Genomic DNA, 22,122 nt, shown 5'->3' with positions numbered 1-22,122 from the left:
GCAAAACACTACAATTTTAATGATAACATAACATTAATATTAAAAGCAAATATGTAAAAGAATTACATGGTATGTTTTCTTTAAATCCTTGAAAAATGTGTTTCCATTGTGATACTGATAAATAGGAACTTACTATGTTGGTTTAATTGATACCCATCTGTCCACTTAACACGCCTGCCATTCGGCTGCCGTGTTAAGTGGTCAAGATGGGTGGGCCGGGAATGCTCTCAAGATTTTCAATGTTGTTGCAGGTTCTTCTTGCTGGATCTCAGCAGACAGCTCTAAAGTGGTGTATCCAACAGCAGGTGAAACCATGGCAACTGCAGAACCACCTAATGGAGTGTGGCACAGAAAGAACGTCAAAGGCCTTCATTCTAATGAGATGTCCAGTCATGGTAGGGTCAATATTTGGAAATTAATACATATTATTCATACGCGCACAAAGTCCTTCACTGAAGGAAATGTGGTGGACAGGAGGTGTCATGACGAAGCCCCATTAAGGAGAATCATAAGGCCTGATTGATACTTAGTTGCATGCCGGTGTAGCAAATAGCACAGCCACTCTCGTCCTGTGAGCCGGCCGGGGCACACTGATGAGCAGTGAGGATATTGCAAGTGGGGCCCCAAAATAATTGCCAAAACATGGGTGGGCCACGTGCGATCCAGAAAAGGTTGGGAACCACTGAAATAGCAGATCTACAAGCTCACAAGGTGTGAGCTTGTAGATCTGGTATTTTCGGTGCATGACTCGATATGCAACCAAGTATAAATCAGGCATACCACATGTCGTCGCTTTCATCTTTCTCACATTCAAAAGTATTTGTGGTTCCTACACTTTGAAATGGACTCTGAAATATATATATATATATATATATATACATATGTATTCCTTTCATGTATTCTTTCTCCAGGTGAGAGTCTTGAGATGCAGGTAGAAGATTTGAGACAGTGGCAGACGCACATTGAGGTAAGCCAGTCGTATCCATTAGCTATTCAGATCATAACTCACCCTATGCTCACCCTATTTCTTTTAGCCAATATTTCCCATCTCCCTTAAATGGCCTTGCCTTTTGCCAGGCCACAATTGGAAATAAGAATCTGTTCTTAATTTGTCTAAAAAAGTTCCAACATGGCATCATAAAGTATACTGTAAAATAAATGTGATTAATTTGGCTATGTTTTGTTCCCTACCATCCTCTCACACAGGGTGAAGTGATTCAGCAAAATATCTTTATGAATCCTCTTAGCTCTTGTCATAGTCTTGTCTAATTTATACTGTGTGAGACAAGCCATGGCTCATGGCTCATGGCTCACAGCGCTGGGCATTATTACAGAGCTATCAGCCATGGCTTGTCTCACACAGTATAAATTAGTCTGATTCATGTCTATATCCCTTCAACACTATCCATTCCATTTTTCTGGGATCACAGGAATATTGTACATGAACTCTATGGCTCTCATTTGTACTCCTTACTATTGGTTTCCTGTGATTATGTTGACCTGTAATTTAAATCAGTGGTTCTCAAACTTTTTCATGTCAAGGACCACCAAATTGATATGTATTTAGCCGCGGACCCCCATCCTCAAAATAGTTTGCGAGGGACCCCCAGAAGCAAAGATTTTAGTTAAAAATGTTTGCTTTAAAATATATATATTCAAAGATTTGCACACATTTTCACAATTTTTCAAAAATAGCAGATCTACAAGCTCATAGCGCGGCATTCTGTGAAAAAAAGCCACTCTAGACACAACAACCAGCTCACTGAAATGTAAAGGCTGAGGACAATTGCACTTTTTATGGTCTGTCTCTTCTCTCATAGAAAGTGAAGGCGACAGTCCTAGAGCAGGTCCACGGTCAGCTCAATGACCTTCTAGACAAAGCCCTGAATGAGTCAGTCCAGCTCTTCACCCAGAAGAACCACACTCCAGAAAAGAAGACAACAAGCAGGTGAGGAGACAATGAAGGAAGAAGTACTCAGATTTTGGACTTTAGTAAAAGTAGCAATACCACCAAGAAAAAGTCCTTAATTAAAAATTACTTACTTAAGTACAAAAGTATCAAAATATACTTAAAGTAACAAAAGTAAAAGTGCTCAATATGCAGAATGCCCAATTCAGAATCATGCATATCATGTTAGCGAAAACATTTAGAAGATGTAATTACTCAATTAATGAATTTAATAAGCTGAATCTGAAGAATAACTAGTAACAAAAGCTGTCAAATGGACATAGTCGAGTAAAAAGTTCAATATTTGTCTCAGAGATGTTGTGGAGTACAAGAAATGGAAATACTCAAGTCAAGTAAAATGACCTTGAAATTTTACTTAAGGACAGAACTTGAGTCAAATGTATTTCGTTACTTTCCACCACTGTGAGGAGAAGTAGGAAGATAATTCCTGTCCCATATGGGGGGAGTGGGTGCATTATGTCGAGGCAGGTGCATGCTGGGTGTCACAATTCTAAGTAGGACCCAAGCACAGCAATTGTTGGATGAAACAAGTTTACTTTCAAAACAGGCTTAATACAGGAATAGGACACACAAGCTGTGTCCCAATTCAGTGGCTGTGTGTGCACTTCGAAGGGTACATTACGTCACAGCGGCGTGCCAAGACCTGTCCCGTTTCATAGGCTCCTTCAGGTGCACCCTTCCAATGCGCTCTACTTTTCCCCGATTTGAAGTTTGCAGATGATGGTCACCAGTGGTGGACAAAGTACTCAACCTCGGTCCCCGGTACAGCGGTACTTGAGTCAAAGTATTGGTGTCCCTGCTCTTCTATTGAGACATTTGATCCTGTGCCTGACTTGACAAGACTGGTTGACAAGTGGTAGGCTACTGCCTGAAGGTCAAAATGTAATTTCTCCCCTGAGCAAGCAGACTCTATTAGCTCAGTGGTAAAAAACTTTAGCACCTGCGCTTTACTTTACTTTATTTATGTATTCATTAAAGGAGAATTGTGGACTAAGTTTTTCTTACCTTTTCTATGATGTTATGATATCTTAGGATGAATGGTACAGTAAAAACTCCATCCCGGGTCCGCCACAGCTTAAAACGTGCGAGGATAGGCTTTGCGTTAGATCACATATTTTAATAGCTTTTATTTATTTTTATTTTTTAGATCTGACGTTCATAGTGACAGAACACTAGCCTGGTTCCAGACGAGTCTGCCTTTACAAAATTGCATCGCACTTTAGCCCTCGGCAGATTAGGTCTGGCCCCCCTCAATAGAGATTTCATTTCTCTCCCTCCGAAGTCGTGAGGGACCAATCAGGGCCCAGTATCCAAATGTGGGCGGGCTTATCACCTTATTTGGAGCAATGACGTACAAGGAAGCACTGCTCTGATTCGTTCGTAAAAGGAAGCACTGCTCTGATTGGTTTAGGTCTAACCAATAGAGTCCGTTTGGATCTTTTTGTAACCGCCCCTTGGAAAAAAATCTATCGTTGATAGGGACCAGACTAATATCCACGCAGTGTGTCGTGTGATATTGTCTGGCCACGCGAGGCTAACAGAACACTGTCCAAAAAAACAAAAAAAACAAGTCTCGCTAGACGAGATTGAAATCTCGAGATTTCAATCTCGTCTAGCGAGACTTGGATTTTTTTTTTTGCATAGTGTTCTGTCACTATGAACGCCAGATAATTATTATTATTTTTTTTTTAAAGCTATTAAAATATGCGATCTAGCGCAAGGCCTATCCGCGCACGTTTTAAGCTGTGGCGGACCCGGGATGGAGTTATGAAGTTTTTCTACTGTACCATTCATCCTAAGATATCATAACATCATAGAAAAGGTAAGAAAAACTTAGTCCAAAATTCTCCTTTAAGGTCGGGACAGTGCACATTAATGAACACAAGACAGGTGTAATACATACACATGAGCAAGTGTAAATGTGCCGGATTTAGCAAAAGCTACTTTCCATCCGTAGCCCCCCAAAAAACAATCAGAATCAGCTTTATTGTCACATCACAGGTTTACAGAAGTAAAAAAGTGGGTGAAATTAGTTTTCATGCATAGTTCCCATCGTATCGTTATTTCCATAGAAAAAAGAGAAACGGAAGAAGAAGAGGGGGGGGGGGCAAGGGGGAAAGGAGATCAAACAAAAGAACAAAAAAAAACGTTATCCACATATTTACACATGGTGAGATAAGATAAAATCTTATCTCTTATAAAACATTACAATATAACAACGATACAACATAAGTTAACAACAACACTCAAGGTACTTCAACAGGAGACCAGGGTTTGAATCCGGAGTAGAACATGAAAGAATGCAGCTGTAACACATCATGAGCGGACAGTGACATCTGCTGGACAGGTAGGAGCAGTACAGCCATGACACTTAGGTCACAGAAGCACTATCGTGGGGGGTTAGTTTGCTTAAAAAAATGCACACACTTAGAGTAGACATCTTTAATGCCCCATTAGTTGATACCCCTACTTTTGAGGCCAGTCCTGGTATGCATCTGTATTGAGGTTGAGGGATTTGTCCTCCCTCGGCTGAATTTTAAAGGCAGAAGCTAGAATGATTGTATTTTGTATTATGACCTCTTGTTTTATGTTTTACTGTGCACTTACATAGGCATACCAAATTCTCTGAAGGGCACTACGGATTTAAGCCTTTCTTTCATTCAGTTGTTGGTTTGCAGTGGTGGACAAATAGGCCTACTTCAAATTACAAAGTAAATTTTCTTTTCATTATAAATGCATTGCTGTATATTACAATTTTGACATTTTCCCCCAAAATTCAAAGATTTATCAGAAATGATCCGAAAATATCAGCAATAGTGAAAATAGCACATCTACAAGCTTGTAGATCTGCTATTTTCACTATATTTGAAATAACGCTTAACTGGTTAATTCATAATGTACGTTTTCCCTTCCTAGAAATCTAGTGAGATCTAGAGTCAAAAGTGCAATATTTGTCTTTGAAATGTATCCCAAAATACAAATAGGCTACTCAAGTAAAGTACAGATACTCAACAATTTTACTGTAAGTGCAGCACTCAAGAAAATGCACTTTGTTACGGTCCACCACTGTTGGTTTGTTCACTGTGTCAGTTGTTTTTAGGCCCTCCCACTGGGGATTTCTTGATGTGAATTCCATCTGCACACTGTTTGCCAAACAATGGCGTCAGTGCTTTAAGTTTTTTTCACGTGTACACTGAGGGTTCACAGCTAAGCATTATGCAGATACATACTGCATAATGCTTAGCTGTGAACCCTGACACGCCAACGTGCGACAGAGCATTAACTAGAAAAAGTGCTCCACGGAGCACTACGCCAGGTCAGGTAGATTATTGTGAGCCAGCAATGTTTGAAATTCGCCAATCAGGATGGAATATAAAAATCGGACAGATCCGTCTTGATCACATGACTATAGAGATGATGTGTACCAATTTGCGTGATGTTTGGGCAAAATCTGTAGGAGTAATATAAAAAAAATTGTTTAGCAAAACTCGGCCTCCTGAATGTAGGAGTAATATAAAAAAAAATGTTTTGCAAAAATTGGGTGGTGCTATAACCGGCACATGTGAAACATTTGGGGCAGAGGTTCTGCTCTGGCATCCAGGGAGTGTGTGTGCACAGTTTCAGGCCGAATAGGCCAACGGTGCCAGAGATTAGCTGTCCACACGGACGGACGGACGGATGGATGGACGGACGGACGGACAGACACAAACGTACGGACGGATGGACGGACTGATAGGGTGCAAAACATCTCGGCTACGCCTTTGACCTGGTGGAGACAATTACTCATTACAGAAACACAGTGGGCGTTCTCTTTTCAAAGCCCATCCTGAATCCTGTGGGTGGGAATGGAAGTTCTCTACTGCAGGTTATATTTAGCAAATCAATATTTGAAGGGAGCTTACTGTACTTCATACATATTTCAAAGAGCCATGGGGGGCTGTTAGAAATATTATTACTGTAGTGTTTGTACTTTCCGCCTTGCTCAAGGTTCAAGGTTGTATACTTTATTGTTACATCCTGTGTAAGGGTAATAACTCATCGTTGTTCTGCCTTCTTCAGACAATGTAGCGGCATGGGTAATAATAATAAATATAGCTGCAAGCAGCGATAACACGGGGCCAGTGAAAGAGAGAGAGAGACATGGAGACTGAATAGATTGAAGAGAGAGAGAGACAAGGAAACTGGAGATGGAGAGAGATAGACATGGAAACTGGAGAGAGAGAGATGGAAACTGAATATCATGATCGCCTCAACACATCGTCGGGGACAGGGATCGAACCGGTGACCTCCGGACTCATAGGCTGCCTTCCTTCTCATTGAGCTAGAGATATGATAGTCCTGGTAGTGTCTGTTGATATATATAAGTCTTTCCGTCCCTGACGGACCAGGCCTTTGTTTCGCTAACTACTCTAGATCACTGGTTCCCTAAAGATCTACCGATAGAGAAATTGTTTGTCTCCTCGGAACAGAAACCATTGAAAATAGCTGATCTACAAGCTTACAAAATGTTGCTATCTGAAAGGTTGTGAGATTGTAGATCGGCTATTTTCACTGGTTTCTGTTCCAAGTAAGTCTAAGAATGGAGAGAGAGAGAGAGAGAGAGAGAGAGAGAGAGAGAGAGAGAGAGAGAGAGAGAGAGAGAATAGATTGAAGAGAAAGAGAGAGAGAGACAGACATGGAAACGGAATAGATTGAAGAGAAAGAGAGAGAGAGACAGACATGGAAACGGAATAGATTGAAGAGAAAGAGAGAGAGAGACATGGAAACGGAATAGATTGAAGAGAAAGAGAGAGAGAGAGAGAGACATGGAAACAGAATAGATTGAAGATAGAGAGAGAGAGAGCGAGAGAACAATGTAAACGGAATAGATTGAAAAGAGAGAGAGAGAGACAGAGAGAGACATGGAAACGGAATAGATTGAAGAGAGAGAGACAAGGAAACATAATAGATTGAAGAGAGAGAGAAATGGAAGCAGAATGGATTGATTGGACATCTCAACCTATTGCCATTAACAGGAATCGAACCCTCAACCTTCGGATTGACAGGCTGCAACACTACCTATAGTGCTATAGCTTTGTCCAGGCTAATGTTGTCTGTTGAAGATAAAAGTGAACCAGTGAAAGCAGCCGATCTACAAGCTCAGAAACACGTTGCTATCTGAAAAGTTTTGAGATTGTAGATCGGCTGTTTTCACAATGAAGTTTTCATACATTGCAAAAACATACTCTCTCCAAGAAGCATTTCATGTTACCTTTAACAGTTGCACATGCATTAATTGATACAGTCATGTTTTGTGCGATACAATTCAAAAGTAGCCAGCAAGAGGTGAGTATTGAACCGGCGGCCCTGTTATCCAGAGGCTGATGCTGAAGCGAGACGCCATTGAACCAACAAAACAGAACCAGTGTAAAAATAATTCACACTAACACTAACACTAAGATCACTCGTTCACAAACATTTACCAATAGAGAAATTGTATGTCTCCTCGAAACTGAAACCAGTGAAAGCGGCCGATCTACAAGCTCACAAAACGTTGCTATCTGAAAAGTTGTGAGATTGTAGATCGGCTAATTTCACAATGAAGTACGTCATACATTGAAAAAACATACTCTCAAATAAGCATTTCATGTTATCTTAAAAAATTGCACATGCATTATTTGATGCAGTTATGTTTTGTGCGATGCAATTGTAAAGTGGAATGACCCACCTACCAGAGCCAGATAGACAGACAGAGTGAGAGAAACAGACAGCTCAACCTATTGCCATTGACAGGAATCAAACTCTCAACCGTCAGACTCACAGGCTGAGACACTACCTGTAGTGCTATAGCTTCATCCAGGCTGCAGTTGTCTGTTGAAGATCATAAACTTTTGCCTTCTGTCATGAACCAAGCCCCTGTTTCACTAACACTAAGATCACTCGTTCACAAACCATTTACCAATAGAGAAATTGTATGTCTCCTCAAAACCGAAACCAGTGAAAGCAGCCGATCTACAAGCTCACAAAACGTTGCCATCTGAAAAGTTGTGAGATTGTAGATCGGCTATTTTCACAATGAAGTACGTCATACATTGAAAAAACATACTCTCAAATAAGCATTTCATGTTATCTTTGCACATGTATTCATTGATACAGTCATGTTTTTTGCAATTCAACTTAAATGAGTCTGCATCAATTGAGGCTTGAACTGGCAACCTTCAGGTTGTGAGGCACACTTTTAAGGGAGAAGCCATTGGACCAACAGACAAATATTTGTGAAAAAGGAGATCAGACAGATGATACAGTTTCACGCAAATAGCTGACAAATCCTGGGTTTAAGTGTTTTTCAAACTGCTCAAAATTGCGGACAATCTAAGGGCGGAGCTTACTGGTCAATGTGATACATGTGTTCCTCATGAGTCAAGGCACATGTGTAAGCAGGTTTAATGGCTGTCGGCCAAACGAGGCATGACTTTTGCCTGTTTAAAGTTTGCATTTAAAAAAAATTGCTATAGCGCCCCCCTTTGACCAATTGGAGTAAGATTGGTTTCAGTGATATTTGGAATGACCCTCAACATTACCGCAAAGTTTCAAAGAAATGTGAGTCTGCATGTATGTGTTAGGGGCAGATGAATAATTGTCATAAAACTGCAATATTCATTGGCTCATTAAAGCTTCATTTTTTCACTTATGGAAAATCTTTTGCACATGTTTGTCGGCATAGGTCCAAAGTTCATGTGTAAAACGTTTCGTGCAGATTACTCAAAAATCCCAGGAGGAGATAGGTTTTAACTGTTTTTCATATAATTCAAAATGGTGGGAGATCTAAAGGTCAGAGGTCAAAAGTCAGAGTGTGAAAGTTGTTGATCATGAGTAGACGCATATGTATATTGAAGTTTCATGGCTGTAGGTCAAACAGGGCATGAGTTGTACCTGTTCAAAGTTGGCATTTTGCTATAGCGCCACCTTTTGACGAAATATTGTGAGAATTATTTCTTGATAGTTTTTCATGACCATCTACCATATGGCCAAGTTTCGTAAAAAGCGTATGCACGGTTCAGCCAGAACTGCGAAAAGTGGCAGAAGAAAAAAGAGGGGAACATTAAGACAGGTCCAGAGCTGAGCTCTGGCCCCGTAATAATGATAATGATAAGTAAAGAAAAATAAAGAGAAAGAGAGACATTTTAGGATACAGTATCAAATAAATCCCATGGAAATGATCAAGCTCTTTCTGTCTGTCTCAATACTGCTTTAATGATCGAATCAGTTCCTTTCCTCCATAACACAGCAAGGATCTAAGCTGTTGTCCAAAGAAATGTCTCTAATGATAGTGTGCTTTGCAGACCCAGCCTTGACAAAGAGTGATAACAATAAAGCCTGTATAGGAATGTCAGAAGTGGATTAAGAATGCCAATACTAATCTATATATTAATCTCTCATTGTAGACCAGCGGGGGATTATGACTGCCAAAACAGTTCATTCAGTCCTGTGTGTGTGTGTGTGTGTGTGTGTGTGTGTGTGTGTGTGTGTGTGTGTGTGTGTGTGTGTGTGTGTGTGTGTGTGTGTGTGTGTGTGTGTGTGTGTGTGTGCGCGTGCGTGCGTGCGTGCGTGCGTGCGTGCGTGCGTGCGTGCGTGCGTGCGTGCGTGCGTGCGTGTGTACATGTGTCTGACCTCATTATTGGTCTCTCTGGCCTTTGGGATGTTTTCTCAAAAAAAAAATGTTATCAGACCTGTCAAAACCTTCATCTAACTTCACCAAACTCTCCAATGTGCATGTGCGTGTGTGCTTGTGCGTGCATGTGTGCGTGCATGTGTGCGTGCATGTGTGCATGCTTGCGAACCTCATTTCAGAGCCCATAGAATGGAGGACGGTAAAGTTTTCATGGACAGGAGATCACTTTTAGAGTAAGTATTTCACTTCAATATATGTACATTAACTGCTCACAGTACAATGTAGGTAATGCCTCAAACACTATAAGCTTAGTATACTGTGGGAGACCTCTCTCCATAACGCTGTGGCTATTAATGCGTTTCTGACCAAAACATCTTGCAGGTATAGTTCTGAGGCATGACACAGTAAACATGTTATATCCTCGCTCTCCATCTTGTTGCATGAAACAGTAACGTGTTTTGTCCTCTCTCCATCATAATACAGTTACATGTTTTGTCCTCTCTCCATCAGTGAGCTGTTTGAGATCAACCACATCAGAACCATTCAGCACATGTTCATAGCTGTGCTCGTCCTCTTCTGTGCCAGCACGCTGATTGTCGACTATATTGACCAGGGCAGGTTTGTGAGTTTATGTGGCGTTTGTGTGTGTTTTTATGACATTGACATGATGCAAACCTCATGGCCCTGTACCAAGTCTCACAGAAATGTCACCCTCTGGCATAAACAAAAATCTCTCACTTCTTATCTTCTTTTCTGAAAACGTCAAATGTAATCTTTATTGCCTCGCCTCTCCCTCTCTCTCTCTATCTCACACACACACACACACACACACACACACACACACACACACACACACACACACACACACACACACACACACACACACACACACACACACACACACACACACACACACACACACACACACACACACACACACACACACACACACACACACACAGCTTGTCTGGGCGTCTGGCCATAGATAAATAGAGCAATCAATCCATTTGAGAGTATCTGCTGTTGCTTTGGGGCAGCACTGTAAAGATTTGGTGAGTGTTTTCACATGCAGGGCTGTGGGTTTGATTCCCACAGGGACAGCTGCCAGGGGCAAATGCAATTAGCATAACATATTCAATACAAGCACTTACCATTTTACAATAGATGTTGTATTTTCCCCTACACGTTATCCTGGAAGAAAATCACCCAGAATTTCTTGCGTTTTATTATAATGCAAACATGGCACAGGTGAACATGCGAAGCATTATGATTTTCTTAATTAGTTCAGTGGTTCTCAAAGTTTTCGTGCCCAAGGCACACTAATGGGCAAGTCAAAAACCCCACCCATAGCTGTATTCATAGCAGAAATAGCAGTTCTACAAGCCCACAACGCATTGCGTTGTTTCATGTTTCTTCCCACGTACATTTTCAAAACAGCCTATTTGCAATTTTTGTACAGTGAAGTATATTGTCGCTGTTAAGTGGAAATCTTGTATGTCCAAAACCGCTACTTTTAAGGAAATGGAAAAAGGAACCTGTGTTCTAATGTATCACTGTAGTTATCATTTAGTGACAAGCTCTTGTAAATACTTATCATTGGTTCAGTATTTATAAAACCCACAGATAGAATTAACACTTTCACTTCAAACATTTTTCAAAATTTGTGAACATAGCAGATGTACAAGCTCACAACGCACCTGTGACGTAGTCAACGCAGTGTGGCTCATTGTGAGCTTGTACTGTACATCGGCTATTTTAGTAATTTTGTGCAACGCTAAACACAGCTGTAGGATGAAGTAGTATAGGCATTAATTTACAAAAAAGAAAAGGTGAAATATGGAGATACATGGTTTCTGCTGGACAGCAACAATATAGTGGTTAAACTGAGCACCCTTCCATGAGTACATCCCTTGATTAGAAAACAGAGGAGCACTCCCTTCACTCTATCTTGTTAAGCTGTTACTGTCAGGAAAAAACCTTGTATGTCTAAAACTGTGACTTTTCAGTTTAGATCTGTTTTTGTTGCTGCTTGGAGTTATTTATGTTTTTTGTTAGAAGAAAACATAAAAAATAGAAATATGGACATACAAGGTTACTGACCGACAGTGGCAAAATGTGATCTCTTGTTGGGTTGTTGTTCTTCTTCACTCTCAGGCTGGTGCTGGACTTTGATCTGCTGTTCTTTGCCTTTGGGAAGCTGGGAACGGTGACGTGGGCCTGGACGGTGATGTTCTGTTACACCCTGGTTGTTCCCTACTACGTCCTGACCCTCTGGGGGTCTCGCTATCACCGCACCTCCTCCAGGATGGGGCTGAGCCTGGTCACGGTGCTGCTCATGTCCGCCCTGCAGGGCTGTGTCCTGGGGCTGTTCCCCATCTATGTGGTCCGACGCAACCAGCTTCCTCCTGCCTCCGGCTTCATCGTCATACTGGAACAGGTGTGTGCGCGTGCGTGTGGCATCATCAGTACATCATCAGTATCATGGTCAGTATCATGGCCACTGTTCAGTATCATGCCAATATCATTCAGTATCATGACAGTATCATGGCAGTATCATGGTCATTATCATGTCAGTATCATGGCAGTATCATGGTCATTATCATGTCAGTATCATGGCAGTATCATGGTCATTATCATGTCAGTATCATGATCATTATTATGTCAGTATCATTGTCAGTATCATGGACAGTTCAAGGTTCAAGGTCTTTATATGTCCCAAAAGGGCAATTAGGTTTACAGCAAGAGTAGTGGTTTAAAACATACAGACAGTACAGGACAACAACAGACATGAAACACCATAGCAGAAGTCTGGGCGCATCTAGTGCAAGAGATAAAAATAAAAGGCTGCATTCAGAAAAAAGTGCTAGGATATAAAGTGCCGGCATAAAGTGCTTGTTTCAACATCGTCATCATCAGCAACATATTCTTTACCTGTTACGGGCAGCGTTGACTGCACGAATTGAGGCAGGGACAAAGGAGTGCTTATATCTGTTATTTTTGACACCAGAGACCAGACGACGACCAGATGGCAACATCTGGCCGTATCAGAACCAACACAGTATCATGGTCCTAGGCCTAGAGCGGCAGTTTGGAGAGGCGGCAAAAAAAGTCGGGAAAAAAAAGAAATAATGATAATAAATCGGTAAAATCAGAATTAAATAACACAACCATAACCTAACCCTAATCCTAACCCTAATCCCTCGCGCGCGCAGGGCGCAGCAGAGGAATCTCGCCTAGAGCGCTGATCAGCCTAGAACCGGTGCTGCACAGGGCTGTGACAGGGCCTGTCACAGCCATGTCAGGCTGCCGTGACAGGGTGTGTGTGTGTGTGTGTGTGTGTGTGTGTGTGTCTCCTCAGATTCGATTCCTGATGAAGAGCTATTCCTACATTAGAGAAACGGTTCCAGTGGTCATGAAGAGTGAGCTGAAGGAAGGTACTGTAGCGTTTGACTCAAGTGAACTCCTGCCTTATGGTGTTCTGTTTTAGTCCTCTCTCTAAATAGGTTTGTAGTGTCACAGCCTGGGGAGTGACATCTCAAAAGTGTCTCCCAGGGAAAAGTACAAAAATACATTATGAATCAATCACTTGAGACCTATTAAAATACAAAAGGTGAAAGGAACCTGGCATCGCCATTTGGGACATGTTATTATGGCCAAAAATGTATAATGATTGTGTTATTAAACAGAGAATAACATAGCACTATGATGGTAATAACTAACGTCAGGATGCTGTGTTGGTTCTGCTTCTCAGGAGAAACCCCTCGGTTTCCTACATTATCCAGTTATCTCTACTTCCTCTTCTGTCCCACTCTCATCTATAGGGAGTCATACCCCAGGTATGGAACATAATGTACACAACATAAACATAAGTGTTCAATTTACTGGGTAGGATGGGGGGGTTTGTTTACATAAAACAAGCGAAAAAGCACGCACATTCGCTGTCTAAAGTGCCAGGTGCAGGGCAGAAGTCAACATCTAATAAAAAAGGCTGTATACATTTTTGTGGCCAGTAGGGGTGGTCACACTGAATTAAATACATGATTTTCCCTTTGGGAAATGTAGACTGTCTGCTTGATACTATCACAATTTAACAATTCACCACATTAACCAGCACTGTTTATGGAAAATGTGTTTAAAAAAAAGTTTCTGTAATTCGAAAATAGCGAAAATAGCTCATCTACAAGGTCACACTGCAGCTCTTTTTGCTATTTGTCATAGAAGTGTATTAGGGCTTAAGTGGATAAGAAGATGTAGCCAATCCAAACCTGCATAAACACTATACATCCATGCTTAGAAATACAGTTTTTGTGACATAAATGGGTCCTCAATGAATAGTGCTTTGAAAAGATAGAGTAAAAAGTCAAAAGAAATCCTACAAATAAGACCACACTGACAGATTACTGACTTTGGCAGACAAAATGGGTGCATTTCGGCTGAAGGATGCAGTTTCTACTTTTTCATAGTTGCTCAGAAAGTATTCTAATATCTAATATAATTCTTAGAATTATTATAAAGTAAGAAAAGCCTGCTCTCTCTCTCTACAGGAATCCCTACATAAGATGGAATTATGTTGCCGCTACCGTTGGTTTGGTAAGAGGACATTTTTTGCTTTTTGAGCTGCACCCATTGCAACCACACATGATCGCCCTCTCTTGGTAGAAATGTGGAGCGCAGGTTGTGATTGAGGTTAACGACCCAGATGAGATAACGGCTGCTTCTTTGACCCAAAATATTCAGCCTATGCTCCAGTAACCTTTTCAACTCATGTCTGCTTACAGATGTTTAACCACTTAAACCCCATATGGTTGACCGGAGTCCCTCAGGGCTCTATACTACTGTATTTTCTGTTTTCTGTTATTGTGTTATTTCGCAGAAAATAGCTGATCATCAAGCTCACAACGCGTCGCGCTAGGGTTTAAGTGGCTAAGAGCCTATATGGCAGGGGTTCCCAAGCATTTACATGCCAAGGACACCCAAATAGCAGTGGTGGAAAGTAACTAAGTTAATTTACTCACGTAGGCCTTGTGAGCTTGTAGATCTGCTATTTTCTAAAGATTTGTATACATTTTGGAAACTTGTGAAATGGGACATTCTGCCTAATGAGTGCTTTTACTTTTGGAACTTTAAGTATATTTTGACGTGGCTAAATACTTAATAATTTGGGGGGGTCGTTGACATGAAAAAGTTTGAGAACCACTGCTGTACTGCATGGTTTTCATTATCTGATGCGCTGCAGGTTTCATTTGGTTCTGTTTGACTGTTGCCTCTGTGCAGCTCCTGGCCTGTCTGCTCTACGGCTACTTCATCCTGGTGCGTCTCTGTGTGCCTGTGTTGAACGCCGCCAGCCTGCCCTTTAGCACACGCACCCTGGTTCTGGGTATCTTTCACTCCATATTACCAGGTAGTCACTCAACTCACTCAACACATGAAGACACATGTATGAATTGACTGCATCGCCTGTGTACAGTAGCACAGTGGTTATCAACCTGTGGGCCGGGGCCTACTGGTGGGCTGTGACGATAGTGCAAGTGGGCCCCCAAATAATTGGTCAAACAATACGATTTCATTGATAGTATTACATTAATGTAAAACAGATCTAAAAAAAAATCTTTAAAACCTTCAAAAAAGGCCCACCCATCTGGGCCACTTGTGTGGTCAGATGGGTGGACCGGGGACAATTTTGAGACGTTCAAGTAGGCCCTGATCTAGAAAAGGTTGAAAACCAACAAAGGCTTGAACACCGCCTGCCGCCAGGCTGGCCTGTCGGTCTAGTCTTCCTATGCTGGATTATTTTCCTGTGGATTACACGCTTACATGCTTCCTCATGCAGATTTATCTTGCATAGTTTTTTCCTTTTTTTTTTTTAGACCTGAGGTGGTTAGCATCTTCCCTTGTTGCACGAACTGGCCTTTTCAACTGCACCTTAAGTACACTGTACTGTACCTGCTGCTACTATCTACTATCTCACCTCACACCTGCATATGATGTTAATGTTCCTAAAAAGGACATTCACACACCTGCATATGTTAATGTGCCTAAAAAGGACATGCACGCACCTTCATATGATGCTAATGTTCTAAACATGTACATACCTGCTACTACACATGCTATATGTATCTTTGATTATTTGACCTGTGTTCTTTTCTTTTTTTTTCCCTTCTTACCTCTACCTAACCTACGTCTCTCCTCTCTCTTCTCATGAAAACTACAATTTCTTTTTACAAAAAAATAATTTCACCCACTTCTTTACACCTGTGAACCTGTGACGTGACATAAAAGATGATTCTGACATAAACCCGAGCATCCCTATTCTGGGTTATAATAAGCAAACATTCAGCGAAAATAGCAGATCTGCAAGCTCACAACATGTCGCAACATGGCATGTTGTGAGCTTGTAAAACCACATTTTTTGGCAAAGAGATTGATGTACTGTAGAGGCAAAAAAAGAGGGGACCAAGTACAGACCCAGGTCAAACAACTATATAGGTTTTAAGTGGTTTAAAGTCAGTGGCCTGTTTGATATCAGATATTTCTTATCTGTATGTGTTTCTTGCTATGGGTGCTAATGGAGGCTTTTCCTGTTCAAGTCTTTCTACTGAAAGATTTAATCATAATAATGCTGTATAAAGATTGGTATATATATTATACCATAAAGTGAATAACAGTTGTAGTGCATATTGAAAAGATTAGGTTCTGATAACACAAGGTACATCTGAGTTTACAACATCCCTAAACTGGGAACAGTGCCCAGAGGCTGAATGTCCCTCTCTCTTCATCTCTTTTTCTCTCTCATTCTCTATTTCTCTCTCTCTCTCTCACTCACTCTCTCTCTCTCTCTCTCTCACTGAGTGGTGGTAAGAATACTCTTTTTTTACTTGAGTAAAAGTACCAATTCCACATAGAAATACTCTGTTACAATTTGACTCAAGTAAAAGTGCAAAAGTATTGGCATAGCAATATACTTACAGTACCGAAGTAAACGTACCAACGTTTTTTTTGTAATATGGAGTAGAAGTAGCTTATAAAGTACTGAAAATTTAAACTCAAGTAAAGTAAAAGTACCTCAAAACTGTACCTAAGTAGTGTACTGTAATTTCCACCACTGCTCTTACCACCCATCTCCCTCTCTTCCTCTCTCTTTCACCATTTTCTCCTTCTTTCTACTGCCTTCCAGTTGCACTTAATTGCTTTCTTTACACTCTGCTTAAATCACCATTTTACTGAACCATTTAATGACCAGTCTTTTATTGACTACGGTCGTTCATGCCACTCTGATCTTGCCCTGATCATGTTCTTGTAAGTCACTGCATCCAAAATGCCTAAAATTGTAAATAGTCTTTCTATTTCTCTCTCTCTCTCTCTTTGTCTCTCTCTCTTCTCTTTCCCTCCCCCTCTCTCTCTCTTTTCCCTCTTTAAAATGTTGAATTTCAACTTACTGACATGACAAGTGTTGCCAAAGCCTCATAATTAACTGAATGTCCTTGTGTCTCAGGTATAATGCTGTTCCTCCTGTGTTTCTTTGCCTTCCTCCACTGCTGGCTCAACCTCTTTGCAGAGCTGCTTGGCTTTGCAGACCGCATGTTCTACAAGGTGTGTGTGACATCATGGTTATTATAGTTAACTAAAAACAAACGAAACAACTCTAAAAAAAACGTAATAAAAACAAGGTTTCACAAAACTAACTGAAACTGTATTGTGTGTTTACAAAACGAAATAAAACAAACTAAAAACATAGAGAAAATATCCTTAGTTGTAGTCTTGTCTGTATTAAATATTTTTCTTTAAAATAATAGCAAAAATAGCCGATCTAGTGTCCGGGTAGCTCAGCTCGCCTTCAGACCACAAGGTCATGAGTTCGATCCCGGGTACCGCCAACTCAGCGCATGAGTAGCACGGCTTGGGTGCGGTAAGTCGTGCGGTAAGTACTGGGAGCTGAGGATAGGTGTGGCGCTCCACCTCAGCAATCCATCTTCCAGGGGAGCACAACTACTTTATGGGTGGGTTGTGAATTCTTTCAAGATTTTCAAGTGGGCCCTGATAAAGAAAAGGTTTGGAACTGCTGATCTAGAATAGATCAGTTGGCCAGGCCTACTCTATTTCATTCTTCTGTTGTTCTGATCCACTCACATTGTTGTCATTGACATTGATTTCACTGTCTTGTCTATTGGTTTTGTAGGACTGGTGGAACGCTACATCATTTCCTAGCTACTACCGCACCTGGAACATAGTGGTTCATGACTGGCTCTATTACTACGGCTACAAAGACTTCCTCCGGGTAAGCACAGTCAGGTTAGCAGCAAATAATACAGTACAGTGATCAAGTAAATAAAATGAAAGAAGTGTATATCAGTCCAACATTTCAGTTTGACCCTCAAAATACAAATACCACAAGCTCTGAGGCATTCACACATAAATACATTATCAGCCCTAAGACTCTTTAAACACATGTTTAAATGTGTAGCAGTCAAAACCCATCTCTTAATGCCAGTGAAACAAATTCCCCTCTGATCCAACACAACCCTTGAAACTGGCAGTGACACCTCTCTCTGATCCCTGCAGCTGTCCAAGAGGAAGTTCCGCACAGCTGCCATGCTGACTGTGTTCATGGTCTCTGCTCTGGTCCATGAGTATGCCTTCACAATGGGCTTTGGCTTCTTCTACCCTGTCATATTCTGTCTCTTCACTGTGTTTGGAGGTGAGGGCAGTAGGCTGTTTTTTGTGTGGGAGGGGGGGCATGGAAACCTGTGTTCTCAGATGAAATGCATGCAAGGTCTGTGTGTGTGTGTGTGTGTGTGTGTGTGTGTGTGTGTGTGTGTGTGTGTGTGTGTGTGTGTGTGTGTGTGTGTGTGTGTGTGTGTGTGTGTGTGTGTGTGTGTGTGTGTGTGTGTGTGTGTGTGTGTGTGTGTGTGTGTGTGTGTGTGTGCGCGCGCGGGAGAGCGCAATGCTCATTTCAGCTGACTTGGGGGATAAATATCTCTATTCCACTTCCTCAATGTTAGTCTTCATAATGAAATGTAGCTCATTTAATAGTCAGCAAAAGTCGAAAGAACATTACGTTTTGTCTCCATTCCATCTCCTCCTGTTCAAATGAACAAATCCACTGTCGGCTGTTTCTGTCTATGTATGTATTATATAGCGTTAGCTTTGTTGTTGGAGATGGAGGGTGGATTTTTCATTTATTTCTAGCTTGTTTTAGTTTTTTATTCTGGACTGTGCTTTCAAAATTAGAACCTATTATTCAACTCCAAGTGACAGTATATGAGAGGAGAATGTATTTGTTTGTATTCGTAGACTAATTACAGTACTCTCTCTCTTTTCGGGTCTGGGGATCTTAGTATACTTTGTATGTTCAATTTGAACCAAACGTAGAAAAAAGCTTTTTTTGTGATTTTCGTCCTCCCAAAACAAACACAAATTCGCTACGTTTTCCTTTTTTCATTCTGAATAGTTTGGTTCAAATTGAACATACAAATTGGCATTTGAAAACATATGCTAAAACAAAATAATGTAGGTACAATTAAAACTGAATAAAGACATTTGTAAACAGAGCTCTGTTAGGCAAACTAGCTTACAAAACCAGCTTAGCTTCATGGGATAAACTTTTGAAACAAATAGCAGCAATATTTCAATCTCTCTCTCTCTCTCTCTCTCTCTCTCTCTCTCTCTCTCTCTCTCTGTCCATTCTGCTTCTTTACTTCCTTAGTGGGGTTTAACTTGGTCCTGAATGACAAGCGCCAGAGTCCTGTGTGTAACATCTTCTTGTGGACGGCTCTGTTCTTGGGACAGGGGGTCCAGGTGTGTCTGTACTGTCGGGAGATGTATGCACAGATACATTGTCCTCGGACGGGGGTGAGTTTTCTTTTCTTTTTGATTGAATATCTTATTGACAGTTTAAAACAGTGATTCTCAACCTGTGGTCCAGGGCCTACTGGTAGGCTGTGGGCCCCCAAATAATTGCAATGATAATATGATATTAACAGAAACAATTTCATGTCATCCAGACAAACAACAGCATAACGAACAACGACACAAAAATACATACTAGGAAAAGTGCTCAGAGCACAGGTCTCCGCCAGGTTAGGTAGGTTATTGGACGGAAACGTCTTGATAACTTGACGTCTTGATAACTTGACTATAAAGATAGTGTGTAAAACAAAACAGGCTGGTTTCCGACAGGGCAGGCCAGTGGTGGACCAGGTAACGCTATTTAACGCCAGACATCGACAGCTTCCAGGAGAAAGAGAAAGACATGGGCATCTTGGCAGCCTACCTTCGCAGGTGACGCTGGCAGCTCCAGCATTGGGAAGACAGTGTCGGAAGCACATCACCTCAACAACAGTGAAGCTGGCTCTTAGGCAATTTCACTGCTATCAGTGTAAATCTAAGAAAACACAAAATACAATTTATAGAGTTGGCACTTGGAGTTGCTAGGAAATGTATTGCAATAACATGGAAGCCTGACTCCCCCCTCCTCATTGCGAGATGGTTCTCAGAAATGTTGTGTTCCTCTTGAGAAGATTACTTATCTTTTGAGAAATGGGTTCGACATATTTTTGAAGATTTGGCAACCTTATTTGGATCATATGAAAACGTTGTCCCTACCTGTATCAGAGATGTTATAGGTTGTTAACTACAGCTATCTCAGTCTAGATCTATTATTTCTTGAAGCTACTTAATGGCTAAACAGTAGATTTGGCTCTTCTTGTTCCTTTTCTTTTTTGTACCTTTATTTTTGTCACCGCCAGGCCGAAAGGCATAGCCGAGATTATGTTTTGCACCCGTCCGTCCGTCCGTCCATGTGTGTGTCTGTGTGTCCGTCTGTGAACTACTAATCTCCGGCACCGTTGGCTTGATCGCAGCGAAACTGTGCACACACACTCCCTGGATGCCAGAGCAGAACCTCTGCCCCAAATCGTTCGCCTCAAATCATGAACACAGCCTGCGATTTCCAAGAAACGCACATTCCCACTAGGCAGAGGAAGAAATGCCACTTGAAAGTTTTCAAATCACCCTCATGGTGGCGCTACAACAGGCCGATTCGTGTTTTTACCCATAACTGAACGATCTGTGTAAAACGTTGTCCTATATAATATAATCCTATATATAGCCCTATATAAGCAACCATAAATTGTTTTTTTTTGTGTGTCATAAAGAGTGTTTCAATAAATGTATTTATCTTTTGTACATGATTAATCGACTCCATTCAGTATTGTGATTAGCTAGCAAGACACATGCTGTGATTGGCTAGTGATACATATGACGAAACTAATCTAAAACCACTGTGATGTAACACTAGTATATTACTTAGATACTGTCCATTTCGTGAGAACAGTAAAGTAGAAGTCAAAGATCACTATGGCTGAAATGAGAAAAGGGAAAACCGATATTGAGAAGAAAATAGAAAGTCTTCCTAGAAGTGGCTCTTTAAGATCAAAGCATACATCAGAAAAGGTTAAAGATGGAATTGTGACAAAGCATAGATCTGTCCAAGGTTACAGAAGAATTTCAGGCAAACCTAAGATTTCTAAGAACACAGTTACCAACATAATCCATAAATGTAAGAGACGAGACTTGGTGAGAAACGTAAAGAAGAACCCAAAAAAGGTTGACTCCATTCAGTATTGTGGTTAGCTAGGAAGACACCGCCCACTTCACACAGGGTGTGATTTTTATAGTATAGGCTAGTTTGTTGATTAGGCAACTTTTTATGCAGTAATGGTCTTTTTCTTTTCTTTCGTTTTAAGGTATTAAAAATATCTTAAAAGTCCTTCAATTTTCACTTCACTGCCCCCCTGGGGGTCCCGACCCACAGGTTGAGAACCACTGTACTAGACCATACCCGTGGGGGGATATGCGCACGTGATCTGGCAACCCGGGAGCCAGCGAACACAAAACCGCTAATAAACAGCTGACATTTGGGGAAAGCGAAAAACGGGTTTCGCTGTTCCGTGCACATGGTAATGGTCAATGGCTGTGTGCAAATTCAGATCAATTGTCCAGCCACTGAGGAGAACCGGGCAGAAGAGATTTGGGCTCACCACCCTCACAGAGCTTTGTAGAATTATAGGAGGATGACAATTAATCATCAAGTAAAATGTCATGATCGTGACAACCCTAGACACGGCCTCATGGATCCCCAGCAGATGACACTGCCCCCATTTCAACTATTTCTCAAACTTATGCAGCAACCTACAGTATATGAGAGTGGCTCTAAAGCAGCGCACGTGGCTCTGGTTTGACCGTTTGGATGTCACACAGATGCCAGTAACCTGATTAATCTGACCGCTGGAGCCCACGCTGGTCTTTCCCTGGTTTCATTATCCCAGCTTTCGTCAGTCTGTCTCTTATCCGCAGTCCTAAATGAGAGTGCATGCGTGTGCACAAACTCATACAGCACATACCGTACAGTACATACACATGCAACACATGCACATATGTGTGCAAAATGGGCACACATGCATATCATCGCTGACAGATGGAAATCTTGTATTTCCAAAACCGT

The 22,122-nt window shown here is 41.3% G+C and overlaps 1 protein-coding gene across 1 annotated transcript in view; it reads left to right on the top strand.

The window, feature by feature from the left end:
- Positions 1 to 313: 313 nt before the first annotated feature.
- Positions 314 to 22,122, top strand: part of soat2 (sterol O-acyltransferase 2) — a gene marked incomplete at both ends in the record, with an annotated part of 22,838 nt that continues 1,029 nt past the window's right edge. Inside the window, 14 exons of the mRNA XM_080423524.1 lie at positions 314 to 395; positions 912 to 967; positions 1,821 to 1,948; positions 9,800 to 9,853; positions 10,131 to 10,238; positions 11,775 to 12,057; positions 12,979 to 13,054; positions 13,372 to 13,456; positions 14,165 to 14,210; positions 14,895 to 15,021; positions 17,113 to 17,210; positions 17,797 to 17,895; positions 18,180 to 18,315; positions 19,324 to 19,469. Of these exons, the coding sequence (XP_080279650.1) occupies positions 314 to 395; positions 912 to 967; positions 1,821 to 1,948; positions 9,800 to 9,853; positions 10,131 to 10,238; positions 11,775 to 12,057; positions 12,979 to 13,054; positions 13,372 to 13,456; positions 14,165 to 14,210; positions 14,895 to 15,021; positions 17,113 to 17,210; positions 17,797 to 17,895; positions 18,180 to 18,315; positions 19,324 to 19,469 (1,524 nt within the window). The remainder of the gene's footprint in view (positions 396 to 911; positions 968 to 1,820; positions 1,949 to 9,799; positions 9,854 to 10,130; positions 10,239 to 11,774; positions 12,058 to 12,978; positions 13,055 to 13,371; positions 13,457 to 14,164; positions 14,211 to 14,894; positions 15,022 to 17,112; positions 17,211 to 17,796; positions 17,896 to 18,179; positions 18,316 to 19,323; positions 19,470 to 22,122) is intronic.

The sequence above is a fragment of the Gymnoscopelus braueri genome (genome assembly GCF_963280865.1).
Source record: "Gymnoscopelus braueri genome assembly, chromosome: 3".
NCBI lineage: Eukaryota > Metazoa > Chordata > Actinopteri > Myctophiformes > Myctophidae > Gymnoscopelus > Gymnoscopelus braueri.
Note: the sequence above shows the minus strand (reverse complement) of the source record. Positions and strands in the feature narration are given on the sequence as shown.